Source organism: Macrosteles quadrilineatus, unplaced genomic scaffold, assembly GCF_028750875.1.
Source record: "Macrosteles quadrilineatus isolate MER2022 unplaced genomic scaffold, UCM_ALF_1.0 Scaffold_5__1_contigs__length_97177068, whole genome shotgun sequence".
NCBI lineage: Eukaryota > Metazoa > Arthropoda > Insecta > Hemiptera > Cicadellidae > Macrosteles > Macrosteles quadrilineatus.
Genome location: NW_026542598.1, coordinates 4,616,147 through 4,644,002, shown reverse-complemented (window position 1 = coordinate 4,644,002; position 27,856 = coordinate 4,616,147). Strand labels below are relative to the sequence as shown.

General features: G+C 33.5%; 3 protein-coding genes across 7 annotated transcripts in view; 2 read left to right on the top strand and 1 right to left on the bottom strand.

Annotated features, from left to right (window-relative positions):
• Positions 1-2,282, top strand: part of LOC128995311 (uncharacterized) — a 32,875-nt gene extending 30,593 nt beyond the window's left edge. For both annotated transcript variants that reach the window (XM_054420287.1, XM_054420288.1), the window contains one exon: positions 316-2,282. In XM_054420287.1, the coding sequence (XP_054276262.1) occupies positions 316-330 (15 nt within the window). In that variant the 3' untranslated portion in view covers positions 331-2,282. The remainder of the gene's footprint in view (positions 1-315) is intronic.
• Positions 2,283-3,176: 894 nt separating this feature from the next.
• LOC128995219 (uncharacterized) lies at positions 3,177-9,304 on the bottom strand. 4 transcript variants are annotated; one of them, XM_054420160.1, is made up of 2 exons: positions 9,253-9,304; positions 3,177-3,939 (listed from the first exon to the last, which is right to left on the bottom strand). In XM_054420160.1, exon 2 carries the CDS (start codon positions 3,917-3,919, stop codon positions 3,218-3,220), a length of 702 nt encoding a protein of 233 aa, XP_054276135.1. In that variant the 5' UTR covers positions 3,920-3,939; positions 9,253-9,304; the 3' UTR covers positions 3,177-3,217. The 4 variants fall into 4 exon arrangements, with proteins under 4 accessions (XP_054276135.1, XP_054276133.1, XP_054276136.1 ...); XM_054420158.1 differs by lacking the exon at positions 9,253-9,304 and adding an exon at positions 8,749-8,913; XM_054420161.1 differs by lacking the exon at positions 9,253-9,304 and adding an exon at positions 8,498-8,528.
• Positions 9,305-10,024: 720 nt separating this feature from the next.
• On the top strand, positions 10,025-25,530 carry LOC128995930 (zinc finger and BTB domain-containing protein 24-like). The gene is made up of 6 exons (XM_054420990.1): positions 10,025-10,128; positions 16,324-16,616; positions 19,443-19,571; positions 19,954-19,999; positions 20,980-21,063; positions 21,837-25,530. Exons 2-6 carry the CDS (start codon positions 16,519-16,521, stop codon positions 23,145-23,147), a joined length of 1,668 nt encoding a protein of 555 aa, XP_054276965.1. The 5' UTR covers positions 10,025-10,128; positions 16,324-16,518; the 3' UTR covers positions 23,148-25,530.
• The last annotated feature ends 2,326 nt before the right edge of the window (positions 25,531-27,856 follow it).

Below are 27,856 nucleotides of genomic sequence, written 5' to 3'. Positions count from 1 at the left end.
ATCACATAACGCATAATGTTTTAATTTTACTATCTTTTCATATATTCATATTGCAACTTATTCTTTAATGTAAATTTGTCTATTTTGTATGAAATTTCACTTTTTCTGTTAATAGACTTTCCTATACTGTTTAATAACGAACTTTCATAATGTAACACAATAATATACATTTACAATAATGAGAAGTTCTTATTTTTGGTACATACAATGTTACCTGTTAAAATGATTTGTATTGACTGTTGTTTTTAGTGCTTAGTTAATAATGAAATAAATTTTCAACTGAGTTTCATTATTGAATTGAGTTTTTTGTTACAGGGTGTAGTTTTATGAAACGATCCAGACGCTGGTGGAATCAAATCTACCAGTTAGTCAGTCTTCCATCTTTAGATTTAAATGTTGTACAAAATGTTGAAGTTAACGATGTTTAAATTATTATCAAATCTAGTCCATAGATTATCATAGTCCTGGTATTTTTCTATTGTGCATTCAATTATTTTTACTAGTCTTATTGGTTTGTGATGACCTGTTAATAGCTATTTACATTACAAGTGTAGTAAGAGCGTTTTTACATCACGCAGGTGAATGTTGTGCAACGAGCGAAGGCGAGTTGCATAATTCACCGAAGTGATGTAAACACGCTCTTGCGTAACGTGTAACGTACAAGATTTTACCTGACCCGACAATATTCAGGAAGTTACGAGCAATATGCTTCATTATCAATTTCATTCATCTTCTAACAGTAACGTTCATTTACAAACAAAAGCTAGGTTAGGAAAATTCTTCAAAGCATAACAATAAAATTCAAACACACAGCTGATTTCTAGCGTTGAACGTCGTTGGCTCCATAGAAGTATATTTTTTAAGTTATCCACTCAATGTTATTTAAATGGGTTTCATTACATCACCGAGTGAGTTTTCTCCAACTTTACATCACTCGAGAAGTAAGAAAGTTGTATACATCACGCTTGGGATAGGGAAGTTTAACATGGCGGGTTAGGTAAAATTGTTTTAATTGAGTAGAACATAGGTTTACCCCCTCCAGCAGTTATTATAGCTTTATCTTAAATGTTGCACCTAGTTTAATGGTGAAGTTTATAATGTGAAAATGTATGACAAATGATGTTTGCAACATTTACAACAGTACAGTAGTTGATGTTTATGGAGTCCTGTTATATTTTGAGTTGTTTTTAATTGTTTCTTTTTAAAACCAATAGTAGGTATAATTTGAAACATAAATGTTGTTGTATGAATGTGTTTTAGTTTGATTATTACTGTTTATTTTTTTTAATATGATGCACAATTCATTGTTAATTATTTAAAGCAAGATACCCTCATCTTAAGATTTTTGGATCTTTTCTTAGTCTATGTACAAGATATGATATAAAAGAAGTATGATTTCCACTTGTTTTAACAGATAAATGCCAAAGTCAATTATGTGTATAATTAATGTTGTACCGTTAAGTTTGAAGACAACTACCTATGTTCTAAAATTACAAATTATAATCGGCCAATGTTGTCTCAAAATGTGTCAAACATAACATAAGTTAATAAACATGGACTCAAAGTCTAGAAAAATTACTTCCAGTGTTATTTTTATGGAGAAAATATTTTTTTTATTAGTGAGTTTTCTCTATAGGGGAGAAGTTTAAGCATAGGTGGGGCATGGATAAACCTAGACCCTGGACCGATATACCTTTTCAGTTTGATGACCAAAGGAGCAAAAATAAAAAAATACTATTTGTTTACATTTTATTTATGAAAATAATATGTCTGTAAACACGATAACTCGATTGTGGTACAAGTTTGATGAGATTCGACATGAATGTAGGGGTCTAATGATGGAGAATAATTAAACTTTAGTGAGTTCCTGAACCAGCAAGATTGGGTTATAAGAACAAGTTAAAGTGAAGGAGTTTTAAAATTTTTCAAAAATAGATTTTTGTAATTTTTACCCTTTAAACATCATACCTATTTTAATTACAGTCATGTGGTTGAGGTATTTTATCTATGATTATTGGGGCATGATTTTGTACTTAACTGTACTTGTACTGTTTTATTTATAAATTAAAATTTTAATTAATTTACATTCTAAAACTATTGTGGAAAAAGGAAATCTGCTGATTTTAATTTTTTTACTAGCAAGTCATGTATGATAATTATTTCACTTGGTTCCTTCATTCAATAAAAGTGTATTTATTAAATTACAATCCTGTAACATAGATATATATTTTTCTATACATATTTGTGTCTGTATAATTGTTATTGTTTCAATTAGATTGTGATTTCACATTAATACAAAAACTGTATTACTAAGCCATGCCTTTTATTTAAGTTTATTTACTAGTAGAGAGTCGAAAATCCGAACGTAAAAAATCCGAAACGTCAAAAATCCCAGCCGCTCCTGAGGATAAAAAAAAATTGAACTAGCACATCAGATGTTTTACAATTTTGCGGGCCAAACAGTCGGCATCTGGCAGGGAAATGAGTGAACGTGCCGAGCCAGTCTGTGTTTTGTTCGTTTCCAATGTATAAACTCTACATATTTTTTCAAGAAACAAATTACAGTAATGTAACGAAAATAACTAAGTACAAAAATCATTGTTTTTATTTCATTCACTATATCCCAGAACTGTATTTTTAATACTGTATGCCTAATTATGTGTCTATTAGGCATTTATAGGCTATGTTTGAAAATCCGAACAAATCGGTAATCTGAACTACCTACGGTCCCAATTGGTTCGGATTCTTTACTCTCTACTGTATAGTGATCCTGAGAAAAGTTAGTAGCTATTTGCAGGTTCAAAACAATGGGAGAAATACAACTGGAGGTAGCACTGAATGAGAGAATTGAGAAACGTTGGCAGGGCATTTGTACCGAGGGGTAGAGAACGTTTTAACTAGGGGCAGGCTGATGGTAATATGGGATTGTAATAAAACCATGAGTCAAAGTGTATTACTGATACTGAAACAACATTTTATTATTAAGAAGGATAAAAAAATTACATTGGTTCTATCAAGGCTACTAAATAAAAAAATACTTCATACCAGCCAAAAACTGAACATTTTTTTCTTTCTTGATCAACATAATTCTTCTGTATGCATTCACAGAATTTGAACAAGATTTACCTAAGCACATAAAATGTTTAAAATATATTTTGAGTTAATAATGATGTCGGAATAATTTTAGATTTGATCCATTTAAACAAAAACTTGAGTTTCACTTCTTTGGGGCAGGATCACATGTATCTGCAAGCATAGAACTTTTTACCGCCAAGATTCTCTTCAAACTATTCACCTCTGCCAGCGTTTGCCTGTATCTCCGAGTAGCTTCTCCAATCTGCCGTTGATATCGTATCAGTAAAGCTGCATTTCTCTTTTCCAACATTTTCATATTTGTAAGCAATTTGGGATCGGTCATTTGAATATTCTGTTTTTCTTTTTCTATTTCGTCTTTCAACTGAGCAATTTTTGCCTCCATTTCACTAACGTATCCCTTTTCAATTGGTACCGGTATTTGATCGATTTCCTCAGTTTCAATAACAACATCTTCAGAATGTTCTTTCTGCTCCTGAATTATTTTATATGCAGGCTCATTATTTTTCTGTTCAAATTCTCTTATCAAATTAATTTTGTACATTTTCCATTTTAACAACTCCTCTGCGTTCACAGCTTCTTCTGTTTGTGATCTTAATTGTGCAATTTCTTCTTCCAGTACTTTGTTTTTTGACTCTAAGCAGTGCTCTTCTTTTTCCAATCGTGATACCTCATGTTCCATTTTTTTCACTTCTACTCTTAAGGATTTAGATTCTTGCTGTACTTTAATAAACTTTTCGTGGATTTCTTTAAATGTTTCTTCAATTTTTGTTTCATTGCTTTCTTGGAGTTTGCAAACATTGATTGGAATGGGACATGGATCCATGATTCCTTACTGCAGTGTTCCTGAAATGGTATCAGAGTAAAAATCAAAACTCAGGAATGGAGCAGAAGAGTTGTTAGATGATGTATTTAAAAATGCATTCTTCTAACATATAGTTTCAATGACTTTGTGATAAGTTTTCGCAAAGCCTTTAAAATGCAAAAAGTCAAATGAGTAAATTTACATTATTATTATTAAAGTAGCAATTGATTAAGACCTTCATTTTTAGTTAGGGGGAACTTAAGTCTATGTTTATTCAAACGAGTTGGTGAACCAACATGATCGAACTATGTCAGTGGGGTTTCATAGGGTCAAATTGGGTTTTCTCATTTTTTACCATCTAATCATAACATTTTGAATGTTTTTCTAAACCAGGTTGTAGAGCAAGAAAAACAAACAATTTAGTACCGGTACACTAAAAGTACTTCAAATGTTTAGGCCTCTCCTGAGAACATAAAATAAACTATAAATTTAAAATCCCCATGTTATTTGCGTGGGTAATAAAAAACAGATTTAGTTTTTTTATTTAGGAATATATTTTTTATAAAATTTTGCAATTTATTTATTTCATACATTCATTCTATTAGAATTTCAACAAAAAGACATTTATTAGGTTCCCTGTAGCAGCGAACCTAAAGTACTTATAAAACTTAATACTATTTAAATAGGGAATAATTCTGACAATTATGTAAATATATTGGTGAATATCCAACTAAGTTAGGTCGTTGGACAGTGGCGGCTGGTCCATAAGGACTCTGGGACGGAGTCCTCCCATTTTCAACACACAAGTAAAAAAATAATAACCTACTTAAAAATAATCTTAATCCTACTATATTCATTATACATAAACGGCAGTAGGGTCAAGTTCTTAGGACGGGAAGTAATGGACGCTAGATGTTTTTTGCAATAGGTAGTACGCCGGGACTCAGTAGCTATGACTTATTTACTCTTCGCATTTTCGCTATAAACCTCTTAGGAGCTACATGATGCAAAATGTACACCGGAAGTCATTTTTTTATAGGCTGTAACTCCTAAATGAGTAGTTTTATAGAAAAAATTTCAAGAATAAAAATGTTTTTAAATTACTTTACATGTTCTAACCAAAAACCTTAAAATATAGGGTGTTCCATAAGAAATTTCAAAGCTGGCTGCCATTTGGAAAATGGCGGCTGAATTTTGAAAAACTAAATTCATATTTTAACTGCCACAAAAAAATAAAGGAATGTCCTCCATTTAAAGTTTTCTCTAATTCTTACCGTTTCCGATATCCCAATGGTGGCTTCCTTGGGTTGATCACCCTGTATATCTATTGTATACTGTATTACACGTATCCGTTAACACGATAACTTGATTAATTTTTGTCCGATTTTGATGAAATTTGGTTTGAGAGTGAAAATTTAAAAACATACGTTTTCAGGAAAAAAACTTTTAAAATTTGTTGTTCCGTTTTTTGAAACTTTTTTTATTTTCTTTATTTTATTGACATTTGAAGTTTCATAAAATGTCCATGGTTACGCAATATCTTAGTGGTTTTTTATTAATAGAGCATCTTTGTTGGAAAAACACAAAATTTTGTCACGACCATCACGGACATAAAACTAAATATTAAAAATAGTTAATATTATTTTATAACTATGTTTTAAATTATAAATACTAAACTAATTTACTTTTATGGCCATTATACAATAAACAGCTCACTAAGCTTTTGGTATATTTGGTCTTCCTAGAAAAAAATATAAAAAAATTAAATAATTGATAAAAAACTAATTAAATCTTTTAAGTTTGTATAACTCCGAAAAAACCTACCTGAGACCCAAAAAATCGTTATGTTTTTATAGAGGTATGTTTCTTTTATGTATAAAACATTGAAATATGATATTTTAATTTTTGAAAGTTTTATGATAGAAATCATAAACGTGATTGTCAGGGACAAGCGGTGCGGTTGTGAATTGTCTGGAATAATCTAAATCTTTCTAAACAATCCTTCAACTATACTGTTAGTTATAATAAAAATATGTGTTTCAATTGAACTAAAGTGTTCAATTAACAATGTTATTTAAGTTATTGTCACTACCAAACACAGTATAATCCATAAGGCTGGATTGGTCGTGAAAATCCCGAGATGGTCGTGAAACTTTGGTCGTGATGTTTCGTGTTATTTGGCTCTGTTCTGGTGGTAGCCCTGCACCTTATGTTCGTGGATACAAAGTGGACTTCTAGGTTTATCTAGCAATTGAAATATCTTATAAACAAAAATTAACACCGTGTCTACTTCATCGAATGACTGCGTACGGTCATGGACACACCAAAATTACAAAAAACACAAACTTGCCTTTATTGATCTTGTAATTCCTCCTTTCAACTCGAAACGACCGGCACTACAATCCTGGCGCACACCCCGAACTAGCCTCTAAAACGAACTGACGCAATCGACGCCAGGCTTGCCACTGTCGTGTTCCAAAGTTGAAAGTTTTTCCCAAATGGTCGTGACGCCAAATCGAGGGACAGACTTATTTTGTCATGGTAGTCAGTTTGCAATGACAATAAAAATATAATATGCTCATTTTTTGTAAGTTTAATAAATATTGATGACATAAAAATATGGCTTTATATATTTCGGCATGAATAATTAGTCTAAAAACAGCGTGGAAGTTGGAAAATGTACCCTAGGGAAACGTCATGGTCGTGAATTTCGAGACTTTAAAAATGCGAAAAAAATACCTAGAACCTATTTAAAACAAAATAAATGTGTGTAACATGTTGCCCCCGTCCCAAAAAATATTAAAACACATAATAATAAACTACAAATCCAGTATCAACGAAGTAAAAGGCCAGGGACATGAAAAACGTACGTTTTTAAATTTTTACTCTTGAATGTGTGAGGCAGGATAAACTTGAATGAGTTTGCGAACAAGCATGATCAGACCATGGGAACGGGATTTTTCGGGGTAAAAATTGGTTTTACTCATTTTTGACCCTCAAAACATAAAATTTCCCATTTTACTTCTCTCTAGACCATTTTAAAGAGCTTAAAAAACAAACAATTTAGTATATCGAAGTGTTTTTGTACGGTTGGTTACGGACAAAGTTCAAAAAGTTAAAAATTTAAAGTTCCCTTGTTATTCTTATGGAGAATATTGTGAAATGTTGTATGTAGCCTAAAGAATTAGTAAACTGTTGTAACTTAGTTTGTTTGTTTTTTATCAAACTAGGCAAATTTATTTACTTTATACTAAGCTATTAATATTTTTACTAAAAAAAAAACACTTTATTACCCTAACTGTAGCAGCAAACCTAGGTAGGCTAGGTTTGGTTGCCCTTATTAAACCTAATGTAATACGCCTATAACTATACAGCGTGGCTGGTCATCAGTATTAAAACTGGGACGGGTATGGTGTCGTCCTGTAATCCAGCTACTAGGAGGTTACGAATTGTGGATATTTATAGGCATGGACTGTGGATGCGATACTCCCTGGTGTGGATTAACATCTGCACGAGTGAGTACTACGACTATCTGCAGTACTATCCTGAAAATTATACCAATTTGTATATACAAGGCAAAAATGTGGTTCGGATTCCACTATAAACTGTAGGTCCCTTAGTTGTCATTAGCTGTATGGACTAATAATTAACAGCTGTGTCTAAGGAATAAGTCGGCCTTAGTCACTAACAAGACTACAAGATCGTGCCACTCATCCTACCTCCATTCATACTTCACTTAAAATAGGTACCTACTTTGTATGGTGCCATTTCATTGAAAAGTATTAAAGTATTAAAAAAAATTGTTGGCTTAAGTACAAAGTAAATGAAGTGTGATAATATATATAAGAGGTTCCAAGTCTAAAAACTAGCTTCCCAATGAATTGTTTTAAGTTTTTCTAAAATAGGCCCTAACTTATGTTTTTAAACACAATACAGCAATTTCTTATTTATCTGTAAATGGATTTGAGTAGATAGACGATGTTATTATTTTTGTGTTCTACATTACATTTTGAATAAGAATAATATAGATGGAGGATCAATAGTAAAAACTTCATTTTAAATAGTTCCAAAGATTAAAATGAAAGTCTATGATACAAATTTTAAAAAAACCTTGCTCTTTTGCATTTTTCTACACCCGGTATACAAGAAGGTAGCAAAATATAAGAAAACTGTGCCATTTTATAAGCTTTCCAACCATATGCTATTGAACTTTTAGATCTGCTTAATGTTCGCTTTAGTTTGAAGAATCCAAAACATGGTGTTTTTATTTTTTAACATACTGTTAGAACACTTTGTGTAGTTCTTCTATATATATTCTTCTATGTATTCATAATATTTGTAAGTTTTGTTATACATACAACAACGAATAAATAGAAATGAACAACACAGATTAAGGCTATGCTTATAGAAGATAAAACGTGTTGGTTAGTCCATGAATGAACAAAACGTAGGCCTACCTAAACAATTCTGGCTGAATCTCAATGATAACCAAATCCAAAGGGAGAATGTTAAATATGTTTTATTTATGATTCACGAGGAATCAGATTAAAATTCTTAAGATATGCACTAAATAATTAATAGCATCTGTACATTTTATACCTAAACAATACTTGTTCTTAGTACAGCCTACGGGTACGGGATTCTACCACAGTCTAATATAAATAAAGTATACAGTCCCGACATTCCCTATCCTTTATTTCAGACTACCTATTTATATTTATATAAATATATTTATATTGTTAGACTGTGATTCTACTAACAAGCATTAAAGGCTAAAAGGAAAGGGAAGTGCAATATTTTGCCCGACAACAATACTGACTTGATTAGTGTTGAACTATTTGGTTACTTACAAAAATAGTGCCTCCTGGATTAATAACTTCTTGATTAGCATCGTACGTGTTATTAATTACCTGAAAAATACAGAAATATATTACGTCTAATAACACTTGCAATAATATTTACACTTATACTGTTGACTTACAAGACGGTGGTGGGTAAATACATGTAAAAGTTGGTTCGCCTATTGGGTCTGATGATGATTGGAGTGTCCAATCGAAATCGATCACCACTCCACTACCAACTTTTACATGTATTTACCGTCTTTTAAGTCAACAGTATAAGTGTAAATATATTATTGCAAGTGTTATTAGACGTAATATATTTCTGTATTCTTTTGGATTAAACCACCTATATCTGTATTATGGCCTTATCACCATCATAGCCACAGTCACAGATTATTGTAAACATACATGGACTAACCAACACAAAAACGCAACGCGTTTTATTTTTATCTGCGATTACGATACAAATCCATTAGGTATCCACGCTAAAATTCAGACAAGTTGGTGTTTTACTCAGTGGCAGTTCTAGGACCTTGTCAAGAGGGTGGCAGGGGCGACTAACACTATCAGGGGCCAGGGGGTGTGTTCCACAGACGACGTGCAGGGGTCCTCTCCCAGAAAATTTTCTTTTAAGCAGTTTGGTTGATTTTTAAAGACTTCTAGAACTATGTCCAACAACCTCCATTGCGTTTTTATGAAAAATTTACCTATGTTATAATTCATATTTTAATTTCTAGTTTCATGCGATTTAACGGTATACATTATATTATTTGGGAATGTACCTACACTAAAGTTTATAGGTTTAAGGCCTATAAAAAAAGGATAATTACAATTCAGTTGAGGCTGAGCCACGGCCACCTTTAACTACAGGCCGTGGCCTGGTAGAATTGGCAACGTCGCAAGTGGTGTTGTCTATATAGGTAAATTTATTAAAGTCGCAATCTTCATATTGTTGTTAAGGGATTTAAAACACGCACATACCCCAATTTCAGATTTACTGTACATAGAAAAGTCTACTTGCAGTATCCAAAGTCAATGGCAAATCCCACCGCAACTCTTGAAACTTTACCGACCCATTTAAAATGGATGCTTATTTATTATATGCAATGCTATGTATAGTATAACCATTAGAGAAAAGTCTGTTGGCTTGTCAACGTTCCAAAAGCGAATGCCGATTAAATGATGGAAAATAAATTGAACTTTATGATGGATCCTGATCATGTGTTGTGTAGAAGGATGGGATTGAATTGAGTTTTTTTTTTATATTATTAAATTGCTTTGGTTTTCTAGTATTGTCAATATTTTGGAAACATTGAAGGTTCCATATTTTTGTTTATTTTGTGTTAATTTTGTTTGTTCAAAAGAATCTTGTCATTTCTATTATGCACGGTATGTTTCATTTTGACTTTTGCTATTTTGTTGAGAGGCTAGTTTATTTTAATCATTTAAGAAAACTGGATCAAAGATAACAATCTCAAATGGGATTATGAGGAATTTTCAAAATGGCTGTTTTCTTTATTAGTTTGCGAAGTAACAAACTTATTTTGGACATTTTATGTCAAATTCACTAAACCGGCTTTATTAACAATGTCTTGCTTACGTTTTTGAGTAATATAAAGTATTGTCATCCTTCTTTTATGGATTGCTTAAAAATAGAATAAACCAATCTGGATAAACTGAAAACTAGTTCTCCAGTTTTGTTCTGAGTGGAATGGGAATTTACAAAGTTCTATGACCTTTCCAAGTCACAGACAGAACGTGTTTTATTAGTCTGCAAGTTTTTGGATTACAGACTACCTTTGCCTTTAACATACATTTTTTTGCATTATACCTAGTAAAAGTGTTACTGTATAATTGACAAATTAGTTGCTTGTAAATGTTATAGGCTAAATTATGATGTTTGTCATTTTATTATTTGATAACCCCAATCTTAAATTCAATTTGTTTTAAAATGATGGTATTAGGCTTTGTTGAGCAGTGTAAGTACTTACTCTTTTCTTAATGGATTTATTTACACTTTCCCTGGTAATTTGACTGCTGAGTGTGAAAATGCTGTTACCGTAACTTACTTAGGCTATATGTCAGAAACAGCACCAAGTGCTTGGAACTTGAAGTCAAAATAATTTAAGGCATAGGCTATTCTATCTTATGATATTTATGTTAAGTCAGCGACAGTTGAGTGGTAATAATTACTGGACGAGTCACAAGTTGTGATAGTGAGACTTAAGTTATTCTTGGAGGATAAGGACCTACTTAAGTTATTTGAAAGAGCTGTTTACGATACTGTACCACTCATAGAGAAAACTGCAGTAAGTTAGGTACTTACTGTAGTTTTGGTTAATTTATGTAAACAATTAGAATTGGATGCATGTGACAATCAAGAAAGACACGCAAGTTTCCTATTTCAATTTTTTGGCACTGAGCTGTTAAAACATGATTTTTTTAACTTACTCAGCAAATAAAATACTTGATAGGTCTCCTTGTAGTTCTCCCATCGGTAGGCTAACTAAGGTAGCTAACTAAAGAAAATAACTGCACTGTTGTTGTTGCCACCAAACTTCAATCATCTCCCTGATAACAAAATTGCTAAAATATTAGGTATAGGCTAACCAGCAACCTGCCTGAACTGTTTACAATGAATTAAGTTAATAAATGGTGTACCGGTACTTAGCAAAAGTTATACTTATTGTTTCACTTTTTCTGTCAAATTATGATTATACTGGTAGATCATGGTTTTTATTACTTTACATAGTTTTTGGAAAAAGTACTGTCTGAGAGAAGGATTTTTAGTTTTGATATCACATCTTTGAGTACCGGTATGCGTAAGTTAGTTTAAGTTATAGCCTACATAAAATATTAAAATTGTAATGAGAGTAAGAATGAATGAGAAAGAACTTTTATCATCTTTAGAAAGGTTTTTAATAACTTGAACAATACTACATTGAATTATAATGGACTTGTTTACAAACACAACAAAACAATAATAAAGAATTGAAGACGCATGTTTTTTTACTACACTTTGTTTTGTAGGCCTAACTTAAATAAGTTACTCTATAAATTACTTGCTGACCTTTTGGATTGAGTAGGCTACAGTTCCGCAGAGAACCTGCCATATTTTATTGGATATCGATATATAGTTGATATTGATTCGGTTTGATATTAACATAACTTAATCAGGGGTGCCCACAAGGGGGGGCTGTGACGCAGACTACGGCATTGAAATTTTTAGGGGGGGGGGTGCAAAAATTCAAACGGGGTGGGGGTTGGCTAAAGTTAATTGCAACAGTGTTCAACGTGACGACAATCAAAAATATTTTACAAGTCACCAGATAGAAAGTGGATTAATTAATGTCATTATATCATTGAATTCAATTAGTTAAAATAGGATTTTAGGATAGTTTAGGATTCGTATAGGAAGTTATTATTCAAGATTAGACAGACGTGAGATCTAAGAGGGAGGGCACGGAATAGCTCAACTGCTGTGATAGATAACATGTGGTACAGACACGTCCAGCTACACCGCTACTCAGCACAGAACGCTTTGTTGACATAAAGCTAATTAAAATACAATCAAGTAGCATAGGCTACAATACTTTACACTATTGTGTAGATACTCGACTACCTGAGCTAGTTTGGGGGGGGGGGAGGTAATGAAAAATACGGTTAATCCCATACAGTATAAAAACAGATGACAAACCAAACAAAATTAAAAACGCTGTAAACAGCCATTAACGTTATGATTTGCATTTTTACAAACAAAATTCAATATTGCACAATCATTATTATTGTGCAATTATGACATTTCAAATTATTTATCTTGGTTCAGTTGTACAAACGGCAACGTTTAAAATTATAGCTAACTCAAACTCGACTAATAACCAGCCAAACACTGCCATTGCTATAAATAACGTAAATATTAAACCTTAGAAAGTGTTATAAGCTACTGCTCATGATAGACGGATAGGCTACCGGTAGGTGCTGTATCACAACATAGTAATTGATAGATAAGTAATAAAAAAGTGTAAAATTATATTTAGAGATAGTAAAAATACTCTTAAAAAAAGAATGTAACGAGAACAATATTGTTATTCTTTTTCTTTGTTCATCTGTCATTTATTAGGTTTCTCTTCAAATTCATACACAAATTCGACAAGTCGCCATTATTTAAGCCTACTCATTGCCCAATCAGAGCCTTGATTCCCCAGCTGTTGTATCTGAAATCTGTTGTAACATAGCGCACAGCAGACAGACTGAGCAGACGATTGTTGGCGCAAGCGTTGTTTCCATTTCATTTTCATCAAGGGATCTGTGATGTTTCAAAAGGGAGGGATAGGGGGTCGTTAAATCAAGAGAAAGACGCTGACAATTCGTTAAGCAGAGGTTACGAACGCTACATTCTGGCAATAATAAATTCCTTAAATTGAGGTGACTTATAAAACTCTAATTTTATTTATATAGAAAGATAAGTTTTCCAGTCCTGTACAACACTGATTCACGGTCTTTCCCCGGTAATCAAAATTCAATTACAACTTGATACACACAGAATCTCCGGTTCCCGACCTGGATGATGGCTAGTTATTTAATTTAATTTACAGTTACATATTACCTGTGATAAATCAAACCCGTATGTAAGCCAAAGCCACGGTTATTTATCTCACTTGGTTTTGGATTTGCTTACAAACGTGATCGGAAATGGTTACAAACGTGATCGGAAATGGTTAGGGCCTACACAGTATTCATAAAGATATCACACACACATTTATGTAAACATATAAGTGACAGCTAGAAAAAGGAATCTTTATCAAAACAGTTGTTCGTAATTTCATATATGACGTGTTCTCTTAACAGATTATTAGCATTTCATAAATGACGTATGTAGTAAACATGGAGAAAAAAACTTGAAAAATCACAAAATTGTGTTTTTGATCGTCCGTTATTTTATTTCCAAAATAGTGAGGCCATATTTTAATGGATAAGGACACTCTCGCCAATCCTGTGAATACAATTAAACCATTAGAATCATAATCGGTACTCAAGTTTTCTTTAGAGTAGGCTGCGTAAAATTCCGTCTGGGCCTTGACAGACCGACATAAATTGAGATAGGCCTCAGACATGTTTCAACTCCTTCAATGTACATAGAACGTAAAAATAACCCAAAATATGTATAATTCTGATCAATGTACAGACAAAACTACATCTTTATTTATATAGATTAATTGGGTTTGAACTTGACATTTGATATTTTATTTTATTATCTCATTTAAACTTTCAATATCTAAAAAAAAGTATAAAACTTATTTTAGTTTTACAAATAATGCTGGGCGGGGGAATAATCTTTCTCATTTGTTGTGTACCTCAGTTGTGGTGGGGGGGGGGGGGGGCTGTTGCTCAATTTGGGGGGGGGGGTTGCGTCATGAGTCTAGGGTGGGATGGGCACCCTTGACTTAATAAAACTTAAATTGCATTGAATTATTTTTACCATATGATATAAAATTCAATAACAATCATTAAAAAGTTTTTTTATTTTCTTGTAGCCTACCCAAGCTAAGTTTTACTTTATCCTTAACTTAGGCTAGTTAACTTAGTTTTATCCTTACGACTACTAATGGAAGAAACTATGAATTTTTAATAATAATTTAAGGGGTGTAAAATCTGTCAATCTCGCTAACCACCTTGCGTTTCCTCAATTTTCTTAAGGCAATTATCTAGAATTATACCTTGGATTGTAGGGTTTTTTGTTAAGTTTTTCTAAATTAATTGATTGCTGTTTTTAGCCATTATTCGCTTTTGTTACTGTTCATAAAATATATTTTGTTCTTGGTTAAATATTAATAGTTTTATTTTGTTAACATCAGTAAAAACATTACCGGTACCGGTGTCAGATTATTAATTAAAAATTCAATGTTTATATAGGGAAAAATATTTTGGAGCAATAACTTTAACCGAATGAAAATCAATATAGCCTATTAATTCAATAATATATCGCAGGTTATCTGCAGAACTGTACCTGCTACCCTTCGGATTTCGTCACCCATCAGATTAAAACTAGTCAATAGCCTGTTCGTATGAGAGATAGTCCCAGTTCTTCAACACCACTCCCTATGTCCCAAATGATAACTTCTACAGTGTGGTACTTTTAAAATACTAGTCAGGTCTAAGTAAGCTACATCTACCTAAAACTCATTAGTAGGCCTAGTTTCTATAGTTAGTAACCTCATGCTAATAAAAGCCAATGAATACAAACCCTTTAAAAAGCACAATGCCTTTCACCTTTGTAAAAAATTCAGTGTGGGAATATTTGAATTTCGGACAGTTCTCGCTGTGGCTGCTAGGTAGACTATAGAAAGAGAGAGTTAGAGTAGCTCGGCCGTCGCACGAGCAATCCTAGCGGCAGCCACGCGAAGCTCATTTTGGCGGGAAAATTCCAGTCTGACTATTCTTCATCATAAGCATTTAGCTTCTTAGAGGGTTTGTTTTCATTGTAAAAACTAAATTTGCAAAGTTAGGCTAAATTAAAATAAACACTCACTAAAAAAGTTAATTTTACCCTTTCAACCAATTTAAGTAATTATTCTCACTAAGTTCATTGCATTTCTGTAGCACATCTGGGCTCTTGGGGATTGATTTAAGGCTCAATTATTTCCTAAGGTCAACTCGTGCGTGCTACATCTTGGAGATTGAATATATTATTAATCTAATTAAATACTGAGCCAAGCCACATCTCACAGCCATTTTGATGATTTTTTACTTAATACATGCTACGGATTTATACTGAAATAAGAATGAAGTGATAACTTGCCACTCGTGCCGTGTGGGCACAAGTAATGCTAATTATTTCAATTTACATATTAGGCTATAATTATCTACAATATTGAGGTAATGGATCCCTAACCCCATAGTCTCCCCCTCCTGTAAAAGAATTAGGGCTTATATTCAATTATTTTCTACAACTAAGTTAGGACTTGTCGGTTTTATGCTAGGCCTCAACGGCCTCCTCTTCCCTCGACTCGTCTAGGTATCCTTTCCTCCTCCCTCCAGGGTATTAGACTACGAGGGATTGAACCGGTTGATTTCGGATCATCTGTGAACCTGAAAATCCAATATTTAAATAATTTGCAACAAACTCTTGATAGGTCTACACTTTCAGTAAGGCATCGTTATGTTGCCTTATAACACCCATCAACAGTTGCTAAATGTCTGATGAGAGACGCAAGTCTCAAAGTAACCTTTTCCAAACAACTTCTACCTAGCTGTCCATTGTTTTAGTTTATTGGTTCTACTTAACTTGCTTTTGAGAACTGCATATGAAAGATTACAACCCGTGTCGTGTCTTATACCTAGTGTTGTTAGTTGTTACAAGACTTTTGTTTGCTTAAGTTATCGATCAGATGTAGGCAACTGTCAACCGCACCAAGACTTTTTTTAAATTGGTAAACAAATTACTTTTTTGTAAACCAATAAAGCTATAGTCATTCAAATAAAAAAATTAACTATTCCGACGTGACCAAGTGCACATTAGTTAATGTTAATATCCATTTCCTTTTTACAATTAGGCCTACTAACTTTTGTTTGTTTTTGTTCCAGGTTAAGTTAGATGAGAACAAACTAACATTTACCTACAATTTCTGTGATGAAAATGCCTGTTTAGTGATTTAACTCTGGCCTCTTCTATGTGCCTTACTACATAAATCTAAAGTATCAGCAACCTGTTTTAATCTAAGTTTGGTTAAACATTGAAGAAAAAGTAGGCGACTAACTAGATTGCACCACTGCTCTACGATGATGGTGCCCTCTCAATTTTTGAGCGTTGTCCTTGAGGAAGATGATGGAAATGCGTCTGATGAGGATAGAAATGCCTACAATCATCGTCCCGTTTGGTAAGTAAAATCATATAACCTAAAATACTTGATAGGTAGGTAATAATATGTTATGTTGCCTTTTGAATTTATTTAGGTCTATTATTTTCTATTTCCCTTCTAGTTAAGGCACAACTTTAATTCCTAGGAAAAGTAAGGTCTCCTCCATTTCATTTTCTTGATTCCATAGACCTAAACGAACTTCAAATCCCAGATGATAAAATACCGCCAACAAGTTAAGGGCTTTCTGCCTGAATTAAAAAAACGAAAGAATAAGTTGAGGATTGTATTTAAGTAATTTGGATTGAGGCTGCTTATTGACTGCTGAGCTATGCTACAAGTATAGCTTACTAATTACAAAAATTAGTCTTCAATATACTAGTAATGATTAAATTCAGATTGCTTATTCTTGTTACCCACTAGTTATTACCACAGAGCAGTAAGCTAACAGAGGAAACACGCTTATGAGACAACCGTGCGCTTTCAGCTCTAGTATGTTGTGCCGAAATTATATTTTTGATGATCAAGGAAGGGCCCAAACTGCAACAACTGCGCAGAAATTCCTATGGCACAGGGTCTTCCTCCACCGAGAGTGATGTAGGCTAGTACATGAGGGCGAGGGGAGCGGTGTTGGACTATGCCATAGATACCAGCACTAGGGATTTAAACACCACCGTGGATAAAACATACTCCCTTAGTAGATTTCTCATCCTTTTGGAACACCTAAAGCCGATTTTATTGTTAGTTCCCTATGGTGCACTGTAGAGGTCGTGTTTTGTTTACAATCTGTTTCCTGCTATTTTCTAGTAATCTTGATATTTTTAGTAATTTAAAACCTCGTTTAACTAAATATAATACAATCAATCTTAAACAAAAACTTGTCCCCTAGTTATATAACGAAACAGTAAAGCTCAAATCATAAATTAACCATAAAATAATAGAAACAAAATGTAATCAACACTAGCGCCCAGTGACAATACATGATCTAGACACAAAAAAACTAGCTTCAAAATTTACAATGGTATGATAAGTTTACTTGTGTTGGTTAGTATATGACACCACTTAGTGTACCATAGAGTGTATCCTAGACTGTTCTTTACTTCTCTGTGTTATTACTAACTAAATTAGTGATAGGTATTAGGTGGTGGGTATTTTTTTCTTTAGGTTGTCTGTCAGACACAACCCTTGTATTGTAATATAAAGTGGTTTTTAACTTCAAGTAGGCTATCATTAAAGATGCTTGCACACTTGAAAAATTGAGTAATGAGATTTCAAGATCACATGATTGATCTTTATGGTATTATGCACGGTTGATACTCTGCAATGAGAGGTTACACAATTAAAATAAACATTTATTTAACTTCTGTAGAAATCTTTTAAAAGGTTAGTTAGTGTTGTTTTTGAGTTTTAGTTCTGTATTATTTATTCAAGCATTGGCCCTTGTGTTAGAAAAATGCTTTAAAACACAATCTCTTGTGACATGTTCAAGTATTCTTTCAAATTAAATGTTTAAAGTTGCAAACAACGTTGAAAAGTTGGCAAATCAGTTTTTGAAATAGTTTTTTTGTTGTAAATTATTTTCAAATTCAATACAACGATTTAACATTGGTAGCCTATATTTAATGTGTCAAGTTCATTCAGGAACAGAAGAAACAAATACAGCTAGGCAAAAATTATTTTTAATTAGGCCTAACTTTACTGCCTTAAATTTACTGCTTTAATTTACTTTAGTAAATTTTAGAGAATAAGAAACAAAATATTTCCTAGCTATTCAAAACCAATACAATTTTTTCAAATGGTTTGTAAGCATATTAATGTTTGTTTTACAAACTGAGAAAACCAGGAATCCTAGCATTTCCTCATTCAATCATTTTTATTTACTAGTGTGGGTTTTGCATTTTGGCTAGGCTATATGAAACTAAAATTTGCATCAGGAAAAGAGCTTGCAAATTGTGTACATGGGATCAGTTGACATAAAAAAAAATTCTTAGCAGCCTATGGCTAAGTGTTTCATGAACAGAATGGTGTTCCTTCGCCGGTTTCCTCCTGGCCACAATGTTTCAAGTAAAAGAAAATATTGTCATGTTCAGGAAATATTGTTTGCTGGGTTTCATCAGTGTTATGTGGTTGATTTTACATAATTTTAGTCATAGAATATGGTTTTAACAGTTCTTGAACCCCTTTAATGTAGGCTACAAATATCCCTTTCAGACCCGGGAATCTTAGTCATCTCGACCGCTTTAAGTCCTGAGCAAATTTTGAATTAATGTTGGTTTTTAACCTAGATTTCAAATACTAAAATTATTGATTAGGTTTGTTTTAAAGATAAAACCTTCATAGTACCATATTAACCATTTCAGTTTCAGCAATAATTAGCATTACCGTATATACGTTTAAAAACCTAAATAAAACAGTCAATAACCTTAACAGTTGTCTCTTTCTCCTATCTTACCGTGACTTTGCAACAAAACAATCAGTGTTACCATAAGACATGAAGGCAGACTGCAAAACAACAATTCCCAGCTGATCTCCATAACCTACACAATCGATGCGTACAGGTCTGAGCAACAGAAGATCCAGAAACTTAAAAAAAACAAATAAACATCTAACCTACACAGTCGTGTTGGTTAGGTTGTCAGGACTTATGTACCTACACAAATGAGTGTGCTGGGTTTGAAAGGGATATGGTAGTGTTCAAATTGGTTTCTTTTTTAGCAATTTTTTAGCACTGGATAGTTTGAATTTTGAACCTAAACTGAGATCATGCTTAACAATTTTGAATTTTCATGAAGTACCGTATCTATTTATAGGCCTTAAGCTGTTAGAATAATTTTTGTTTTTTTTCAGGCAAAACCAATATTCTGTTCATAGCAATAACACTATCACTGAGAGCGAGATGTGGAATTTAACGAAGAACCTTCCTAAAGCATTGCTCGCTGAATGCACTGTAGAAATTTCAAGAACACCTGCCACTCAGTAAGTAAAAGGGTTTTCATTCATAGATACAGGGCGTTTTCACGAAGTAGTTATAAAAGCGTAAGCAAACTTAAGGTAAAGGAGCGTTTAAGATGGTCTGATGTTCCTAGGACTGCTGCTAGTACAGTATCAGCAAACTGGCATTTGAAAAAGGCTTATGGGCTTCTCTGTGGTCCACAGGCAATGTGGAATTGGATGTGGATATGAATTCCAAATCCTCCTCTAATGTGGACATTAATTTGAAAATACTGTGAGTCACAGTGATAAGGCCTATTTATTATTTAAATTATAATCAACATTTCAATATAGTTGAGACAATGTAACAGGTAATTGTGTAATAGGTAATTCTTTTACAATTATTAATATACAATGTTGTTTACAGAAGTGAAAAAATTAGAAAACCGTGCTTCGATGCAAAAGTGACACCGGTAAGTTATTCCCATTTTTCTATCGATAGGCCTAAATTTGAAACTGTGAACAGAAAAGAATATATATGATGATAGTAGTTTTTACCTCACAATAGAACAGAGAATATTTCCCACTGATAATTTACCTGCGGTAATTTATTTTGTTAACAAGTTCACCTTAACTACACTATCGCCATATCCGTCATGTTTCAAGTACAAATTTCTAAAAGTTACAATAATTTCTAAAAAAAAATCCAATGGAATATTCAATGCTAATTATTGTTTTACTGTTTTCTTTTTGTGCGATCCTACAATTTTCCTAAGGGAGGGGGGACGTAGGAGAGGGGTTGTAGCTCTCAATATATTTCAGAACAGTCAACTTGATTTCTTAAAGTCAACCACTGCCTAACTGTACCCTACAGTACCTAGTGTTATTAGTAACATTTTTTTATACCTTATTATTTGGTCATATACTTCTTACGGTATTCTTGGATATAAAATTGGTGAAGTAATGAGCAATCATACTCTTGCCTTACATGAGCCAAAATTGCTTTTTTTATTCAAAAAGAGGTTGGCGGCCTCTTTTAACCTTGCATTATCCCGTCCACATAGACTACAGATCTGTGCGTGGAACGTATCCAGCAAAGCAAGGGGTGAGTCTGTACAGTACAAAGGTGAACTGTACTGATAAAATGCTTTCGGCAGTGACCAGGATCCAATCCCACGACATCGCTGGCTTGGGACCGAAGTCCGTGACGCTTCCGACTGAGCCACCGACTCACCAATTTTTTGAATGCAAAACAGAAAGGCCAACAACACACAGATCATGTTGAGCTTAAAAGAACAGTTTAAATATACCAGATAGTTAATTTAACTTTTCTAGAATTCTAAATAGGCTAGTTTAGATTTCTAAGCTTCCACCAGTAGATACTGGACAGTTGATTGTCGATGGTTTATAGAAATCTATCACTTCTTTCTCTAATAGAATGTTATGGTTGCAGGTGTTCACCAGACCTGAGCCTCCTCCTCTTGTTCCTGTCAGGATCAATCCTGCAATACAGCAGTTTTTACCTCCTCCTCCACAGGTTGGTCAACTTGATTTGTGGACTTAAGGAAATGTTCTTAACTGTAATAAAGTTTCATATCATCACCACTTTCTTTAGGAGTCATCATAGAAGGGGTTTCTTAAAAATTTTAATCAGCCCCTCTTATTTTTTTCTAAAAGTTGCAACATGTAGAGTATGGAATAAAAGTGCAATAAGAGTGGAAAGTTGTGTAAAACATAATAGTCCAAGTTAGTCCTCCACAATAAACTGTAATAATATTAGTTCGCAGGCATAAAAATTCATTTCCATATTTAGTGACACTACAATAAAGGTTTTTAATTTCAATAGCTTCAGTGTTAGGCCTACTGTTTGTTTCTTTTATACAATAGAGGCTTCATCATCATCATTAGAGTTGACCAGTCTGATTTGCTTTTGCAACTTGGGCTTTTTACACTCTCCTACTGCTAGAAACTTAACCCAATATCTACAAGCCTAATAAACTAACAGATCCTCTTCCCTAAAGAATTGTCTGACCTTTTTTCAACTTACCAGAGGAGTCAACCCTTTCTGTCGCTTGCTGTTCACAGTCTAAGAGCAGAAGATTTGCTGTCTCATCCTGCAGATCACATTGTTTGCGTAGAGGTCAATTGGGTTTTACATTATAACTGAAACTTAAAGTACCAGTAAGGGGAATTTATTAGCATAACCATGTAATTCATTTAATTGTATAGTGGAAACAGATACAGTTAAATTGTTGAATGAATAACAGGCCTACTGGCCCTACTGGTATTTTAAAATATTTTGCATTTCAGTTGCTGCACAGATCCGAATGGCTGGAAGAGAGGATGGATATACAAGATCTTCTGTCAGGCGTAGAAGCTGTCTACTCCGACCATGAATCAGACGGGGAAACTGAAGAGGCAGCCTCTGTCAGTATATTCCCCATTTCGGTAGCCAAGGTAGAAAAAACAAAGCCAGACAGAGTAAAAAAGCAAGATATAAATAAGTTTAGTTATCCCTGCGAACATTGTCCAAATGTTTACTCCAACAGGGGCGCTCTCTGGCAACACTCTGTCGCAACTCATTCAGTAGAGAAGACGTGCGAGTGTAAAATCTGCGGAAGAAAGTTCTATCGCAACTGCAGTCTCGCGTTGCATCTGAAGAGCCATTCGGAGGAGGAGTATTGCCAGTGTAAGGAGTGCGGAAAGTCTTTCAACCGACTCGCTAATCTAGAGAGACACATGAGAGTGCACGCAGAAGCCAAGACATATCCTTGTCCTCACTGTGACAAGATATTTAGAGACGAGACAAACCTACTTCGGCACACAGTGACACACAGCATGCCACGGCAGTTCCAGTGCGACATTTGCAACAAGGGATTCAAGAGTCAAGAGAGTCTAGACGTGCATCAACAGTCGAGTCATGCAAACCACGACCCTACTCTAGCACTGGAGAAGCACCTGTGTAAGGTGTGTGGTGCCGGCTTCCCAGACAAGAACTCATACAAGGCACACATGGCGACACACACGCAGACAGGAGAGAGACTCAGCTGCACACTGTGTGGAATAGACTTTACGCAGAAGTCTTCTCTGTTGAGGCATGTGAAGAGAATGCACCAAGGCGAGGGCTGCGATCCGTCTCTGTTGGATGAGAAAGCCTCAAGTGTTGACTCTTCGGAGAGCGGATCTGTACAAGAGGACGAGGACATGGAAAACGAGTCGAAAACTGTGGAAATCAGAAAAGTACTCGGATCTCCGGTCAAGTCTGCTCAACCGATCAATATCCATGAAACTCCTCGTACAGCTAAAGTACAGAGTCTTGAGATAAGCTTGGTGTCTGTGACGAATAACAATATACCCAACAGTAAACCGAACGGAGTGTGCAACGGACGAGAAGAGCTCACTATTACGATGGAAGAAGTTGAGAACGGCGTGCAAAATGATGAAACTGATTCTCAAGTAGAAAATGAGGAACAAAACGAAGCATCTGATGTCGATACTGACTGCAACGAAGAGTCATCTCAAAATGTTGACACAAAATCTTCGAAAATGGAAACGAATGACCCTCTCTCATCAGTTGACATAAACACGATGCATACATCGGCATTGAAGCTGGAATCTTAACTAAGGGTGGGAGATAGAATAGCTAAGCTTTTGAGGTTTTTCCTTCGTAGTAAAAGTTTAACATTTTTATACTAAGAAAAACACACTCATGGCGAGAGCCATGTAAATTAATCCATTTCATTGCACAAGTCACTACTTGAAAGTCCTTGTTGGTAAACATGTGGAAGTAAAAAGAGGCCTTACAGTAAGTTTAATATTAAGTAAGTATTTATAATTTACAGACTTATCATGACAAACTAGAAGTATATGGAGCAGATTTTATTTTTATCATATACTATTGTGGTTTATACATATTTATTTATTTAAAACAATTTTAGCTCTAAGTTTTTTTACAGTAGTACACTACTACTACTGATCTCCCTTCCCAAAAATGTTTAGCCTAATATTTATTTTTTAATGATAATGAAGTTAAACTTGCCTTTTGAGAAACAAATTGAATGTGTGATTTTTGTGCCTACTATTGATTCATTATTCACAAGTATCATAATTTTTGATGTTATATCATTATGGTTTGATAAAAGAGCTGCAGTATTGTCTAAAAATCCATTTTTATCTTCATTTTGATAGAGGCCTAGCCAGTGGCGGATCCAGAGGGGGGGCGAAGGGGGCGACCGTCCCCACCTCGGGCAAATATTTTTTTACTACATGTAATGTCAAAATTTTGCCGCGATCTTCAAAGATGATGGTGATGTTCCGTTACTGCGGGAGTTATTCAGGGTTTTGCCGTGACCACGAGAGACAATGACAATGTCCACACGACCACAGGAAATAAACAAAATTTGGAGATCCGCCACTGGGCCTAGCCCTATTTTCTATCTTGCAAGGAGAAAACATAAAATCCAGTTATTGTATGTTATAAACATAGACCAGTATTACTTATGTGTATGTAATTAAATCAGCTTTAATCTGCATAAAATGCAATGTAATTTATACTTAAAACATTTAGGCTTGAATAAGATGTAGGCTACTTTATGAATTTTTTAAACAAATTATGATAAAAGATATATTGGTTGATATTTGATGACATGTATACATTATGACAAAAAACTCTTGCTATCTTATGTTGATAGGTAATATCACTCATTAACAGCCTGATAACAAATGACAACTGATTCTCAGGATTACATTATCTACCTTTACATTAAAAGGTGAAAACTTAAGTCACTTTGATAAACTTTCAGTCAAGTTATTGATTTCTATCACCATTTATAAAAAAATTAACAGTACTGTACTGTAATAAGTACAAATAGTGCCTTCGTAACAAGACCTAACTTAACTGACTAAAACTATTGTTAATAAGATGCCACCATTTGACTAAGCTAAGAATTTATTACAGATTAACAAAAATCACTTTTAGAACAAATCATGTATCGGTGTAAATGTCAGTAAAACTTTAAGTTCTGGTAAAAGTCTCTTTAAACCTTACACAATTTATTTTGTAATAAATAGATACAGTTTGCAGTCTGTTATTGTTTTTAATATTTACAAAATTATTCATCTACTTAACATTATGAACTTAAATGGAATAAGGCTTTTTAAACTTAAATGTTATAAATATATATATTTATATGCTGAGTAACCATTTTAGTATATATTTCAAAGACTATGATAGCCTAGAATATTTAGAGTTTCAATAACAATATTGACTTTGTTAGCTTTGAAATATAAAAGCTGAGCTAAATTTATCAAACCCCTAACCACAGTAGAGCGTTGATTATCCTATTTAGGGTCTTAAAAAAAATGCAATCCACTGTAGGAAAAAAAATTTAATGGGATGTTAATTACTTTTTTCATTTTTATCAGATATTAATCACTATTGTCGGGACCACGTAAGTTTGCAGTTGAGGGAGGAGCCTATTTACCATATGGTTTTGAATGAACCAATGAGAACCGTGCGGTGTTGCCAAATCTGTTAATACCAGCTGATTTTAATATATTGCTTAGTATATTTTGATTAGTGTTGTCAACGGGCGATGTGGCAACGTCCCACCAGCCTTGTCTTGTGATTGGCTGCCACCAACTGCAAACTTACGTGGTCCCGACTATAGTTAAGCGAGCAGCGGCTGGAGCATAAAATATAATATAAGTGGATGATAATCCTGCTACCATCTAGGCCTAACCTGAAGTCATATGCAAAACAGTTTTGGATGAGAGCAAAAATTCTATGATTCAAAGGTGGGACAAAAAAGTGTTTCTGATAATTTTTTTGTATTGGCGCAGGTCAAAAAAGGTGCTCTGATCAAGTTAAGCTTGAGAATATGGATTTGAAATGTTGACCGGTGTTCGACAATAATAGGTATCACAATATTCATGTCTGTGGTCAACAATCAAAGAGGGAGTTTAGGTCAGACATGGCAATGAACCAGTAAAAAATACCTGTACCAATAAATTCAATTTTTTTCAATGAAGTTCAAATATTATACCTAATCTTTGCTTATCAATGACGAATTACCTAGGAATCGAATCAGCAATCCGAACACCCCCAATCCCCAGTTAATTTGGATAGTCGACTCTCTACTGTGTTAGTCTTAAGAATACTGCTAACTTTATTCGTAGTACACCAATTTCTTTCACCCAGTATTACGTCTAGTTCCTTATAAAAAAATGACATTAATGTAGGCCTACATGAAAAAACTGAACATAGATGTAATTTAATCCAAATTTTAAATTTGTTAACAAGGGAATTTTCTATTTCATTCAATGAAATGACAGTGTGGAATGGTTATTTACATTGATTTTGTGAAGTTTAAAAATGTTTCACGTGCCTATACTCGATAAGTTGGTGAACCAATGTGTGTTGGCCTAACTTATAACACGTGTTATAACCCCATTGGCCTTGTCAAAAAAACTCTGAAATTAAATACTTGAATACACTAGTATTAAAATTGTGGTACACCCAGAGCTTCAATCCTCAGCCAACCGGGATAACCGGGAAGTATTTTGATGTCTGATGTAAGGCCTGTAAATTTAAGGCGTATTTTTGTGATCGCAGAAGACGATCACAGTATCAAGACGATCACTGTATCAAGACGATCACTGTAATTGCAGACAATGATCAAGGTATTATTGAGATCATGGGAGCAAAATATGGCCATTTTCAGTTGTATAAATATATATTTTACAGTACTGAGTTTCCAGTTATATGAAAAACTTAATAATCCCAACTAAGTCCAGTCCCTATTAGTTTGGATTAGCTGGACACTGGTGTAAAAAAATGTTGTTATGAAAATTAATTACAAATTTTACCAGAACAACGGGTGTAACTAAATTTGAGATTCGAGTTTTGATTCTTGAATCCAAACAATCAAATCTCAAATTGAAATCTTCTCCTCAAATTCAGGGTTTGAATTTAGTATAGCGCTAGTTTGACTTTGTTTGTGAATGTATTTTTATACAGAAAGTGAAAGTATTGTAATGCTATTGTAAGCTATATAATTTTTCACTTTTATTCATGTTGATATTAGTTTTTTGGCTTTTTTCATCACAATAGAATTTAACGATGCAAGTTGATCGTTTTTCTTATTTAAATTTTGTTCGCGACTACAAACGGTGCTTGGAATAATGTGGTGTAAACTGTGAAGTGATTGTTAAACATTTGAGTCAAAGTTTAAATCAATATTTATTGTTATGGGTGATTTTTATAAAATGTTGGCTTTTGTAGTATTAGCATTTATGTATATTTAGTTTTAATATTCTGTCACAGAGTATAATATTTATTTTAGTTAATAAACAAACTATTATACCTCTATCCTTTTGTTTGTATCAGCTCTATGCTGAAGAACAAGCTTTATTGCTCTCAATGTGCGAAAAACGTATTTCTCAGTTCCTAATTTATTGTATTGACTTTCCATCTTTGAAATTCTGTTTTAAGAATATACTTATGTCAACAACAATGTAGTTTGATTTTGTCTTGTTTGCTGTTTACTTAAGTAACAGACGTATTAGTGTAGAACGTGTAATCTAATATAGCTTTCTATTTATTTTTTGTTGTATGATTACATATTTGATAGATTAATCAAATCAAAGCCTTTATTTTCCAACTGCTTCATAGTTTTGTTTCAAGTTGGTATTAAAGAGGTCAAATCCTTTTTTTGCTAGATTTATCTAAACACTTATATATCAATCCCAGTTTAAAGCATATTTTTTTCATTTGTAGATTTAATATAAGAGCGAATCATAGACATAGCAACACAGGAAATCAGAACAAGGAAAATTGAACAAAAATGAAAAACACCTAACTTAAGTACTAGATTTTCTTCTTACTGTCTTAATTTATTGAGTTATATAGTTAACAATATGTGTGGTGAAGAATTTTTATGTGTTTTTATTCAGTAGTTGATCTTGGTATTCATACACGGTAAATATGCCTGCTGAAGACATATTTGATAGCCTCCTGTAATACAAGGCTGTGGCGGGACATTAGTGTGTGGTAACGTCGCTACGACCGGCTTATTGCCACAGTGATCATAGTAATAACAAAATGTGTAAACATAAACATTGTACAGTTTCTGCATTATGAATAAAACTACAGCTGTTTCAGTAGGCCGGGAATGCGGTATTGCCACCTTTGTCTCACTGTGGGCTTGTATTAGAGGAGGCAATGCATATTTACAATACAATTAAAAAAATTAATATTCACATATGACATCAGAATGCAAGGTTTTGATAGTAATAAGCATATTTATATTTATTTATTTGTTAAGTTATTA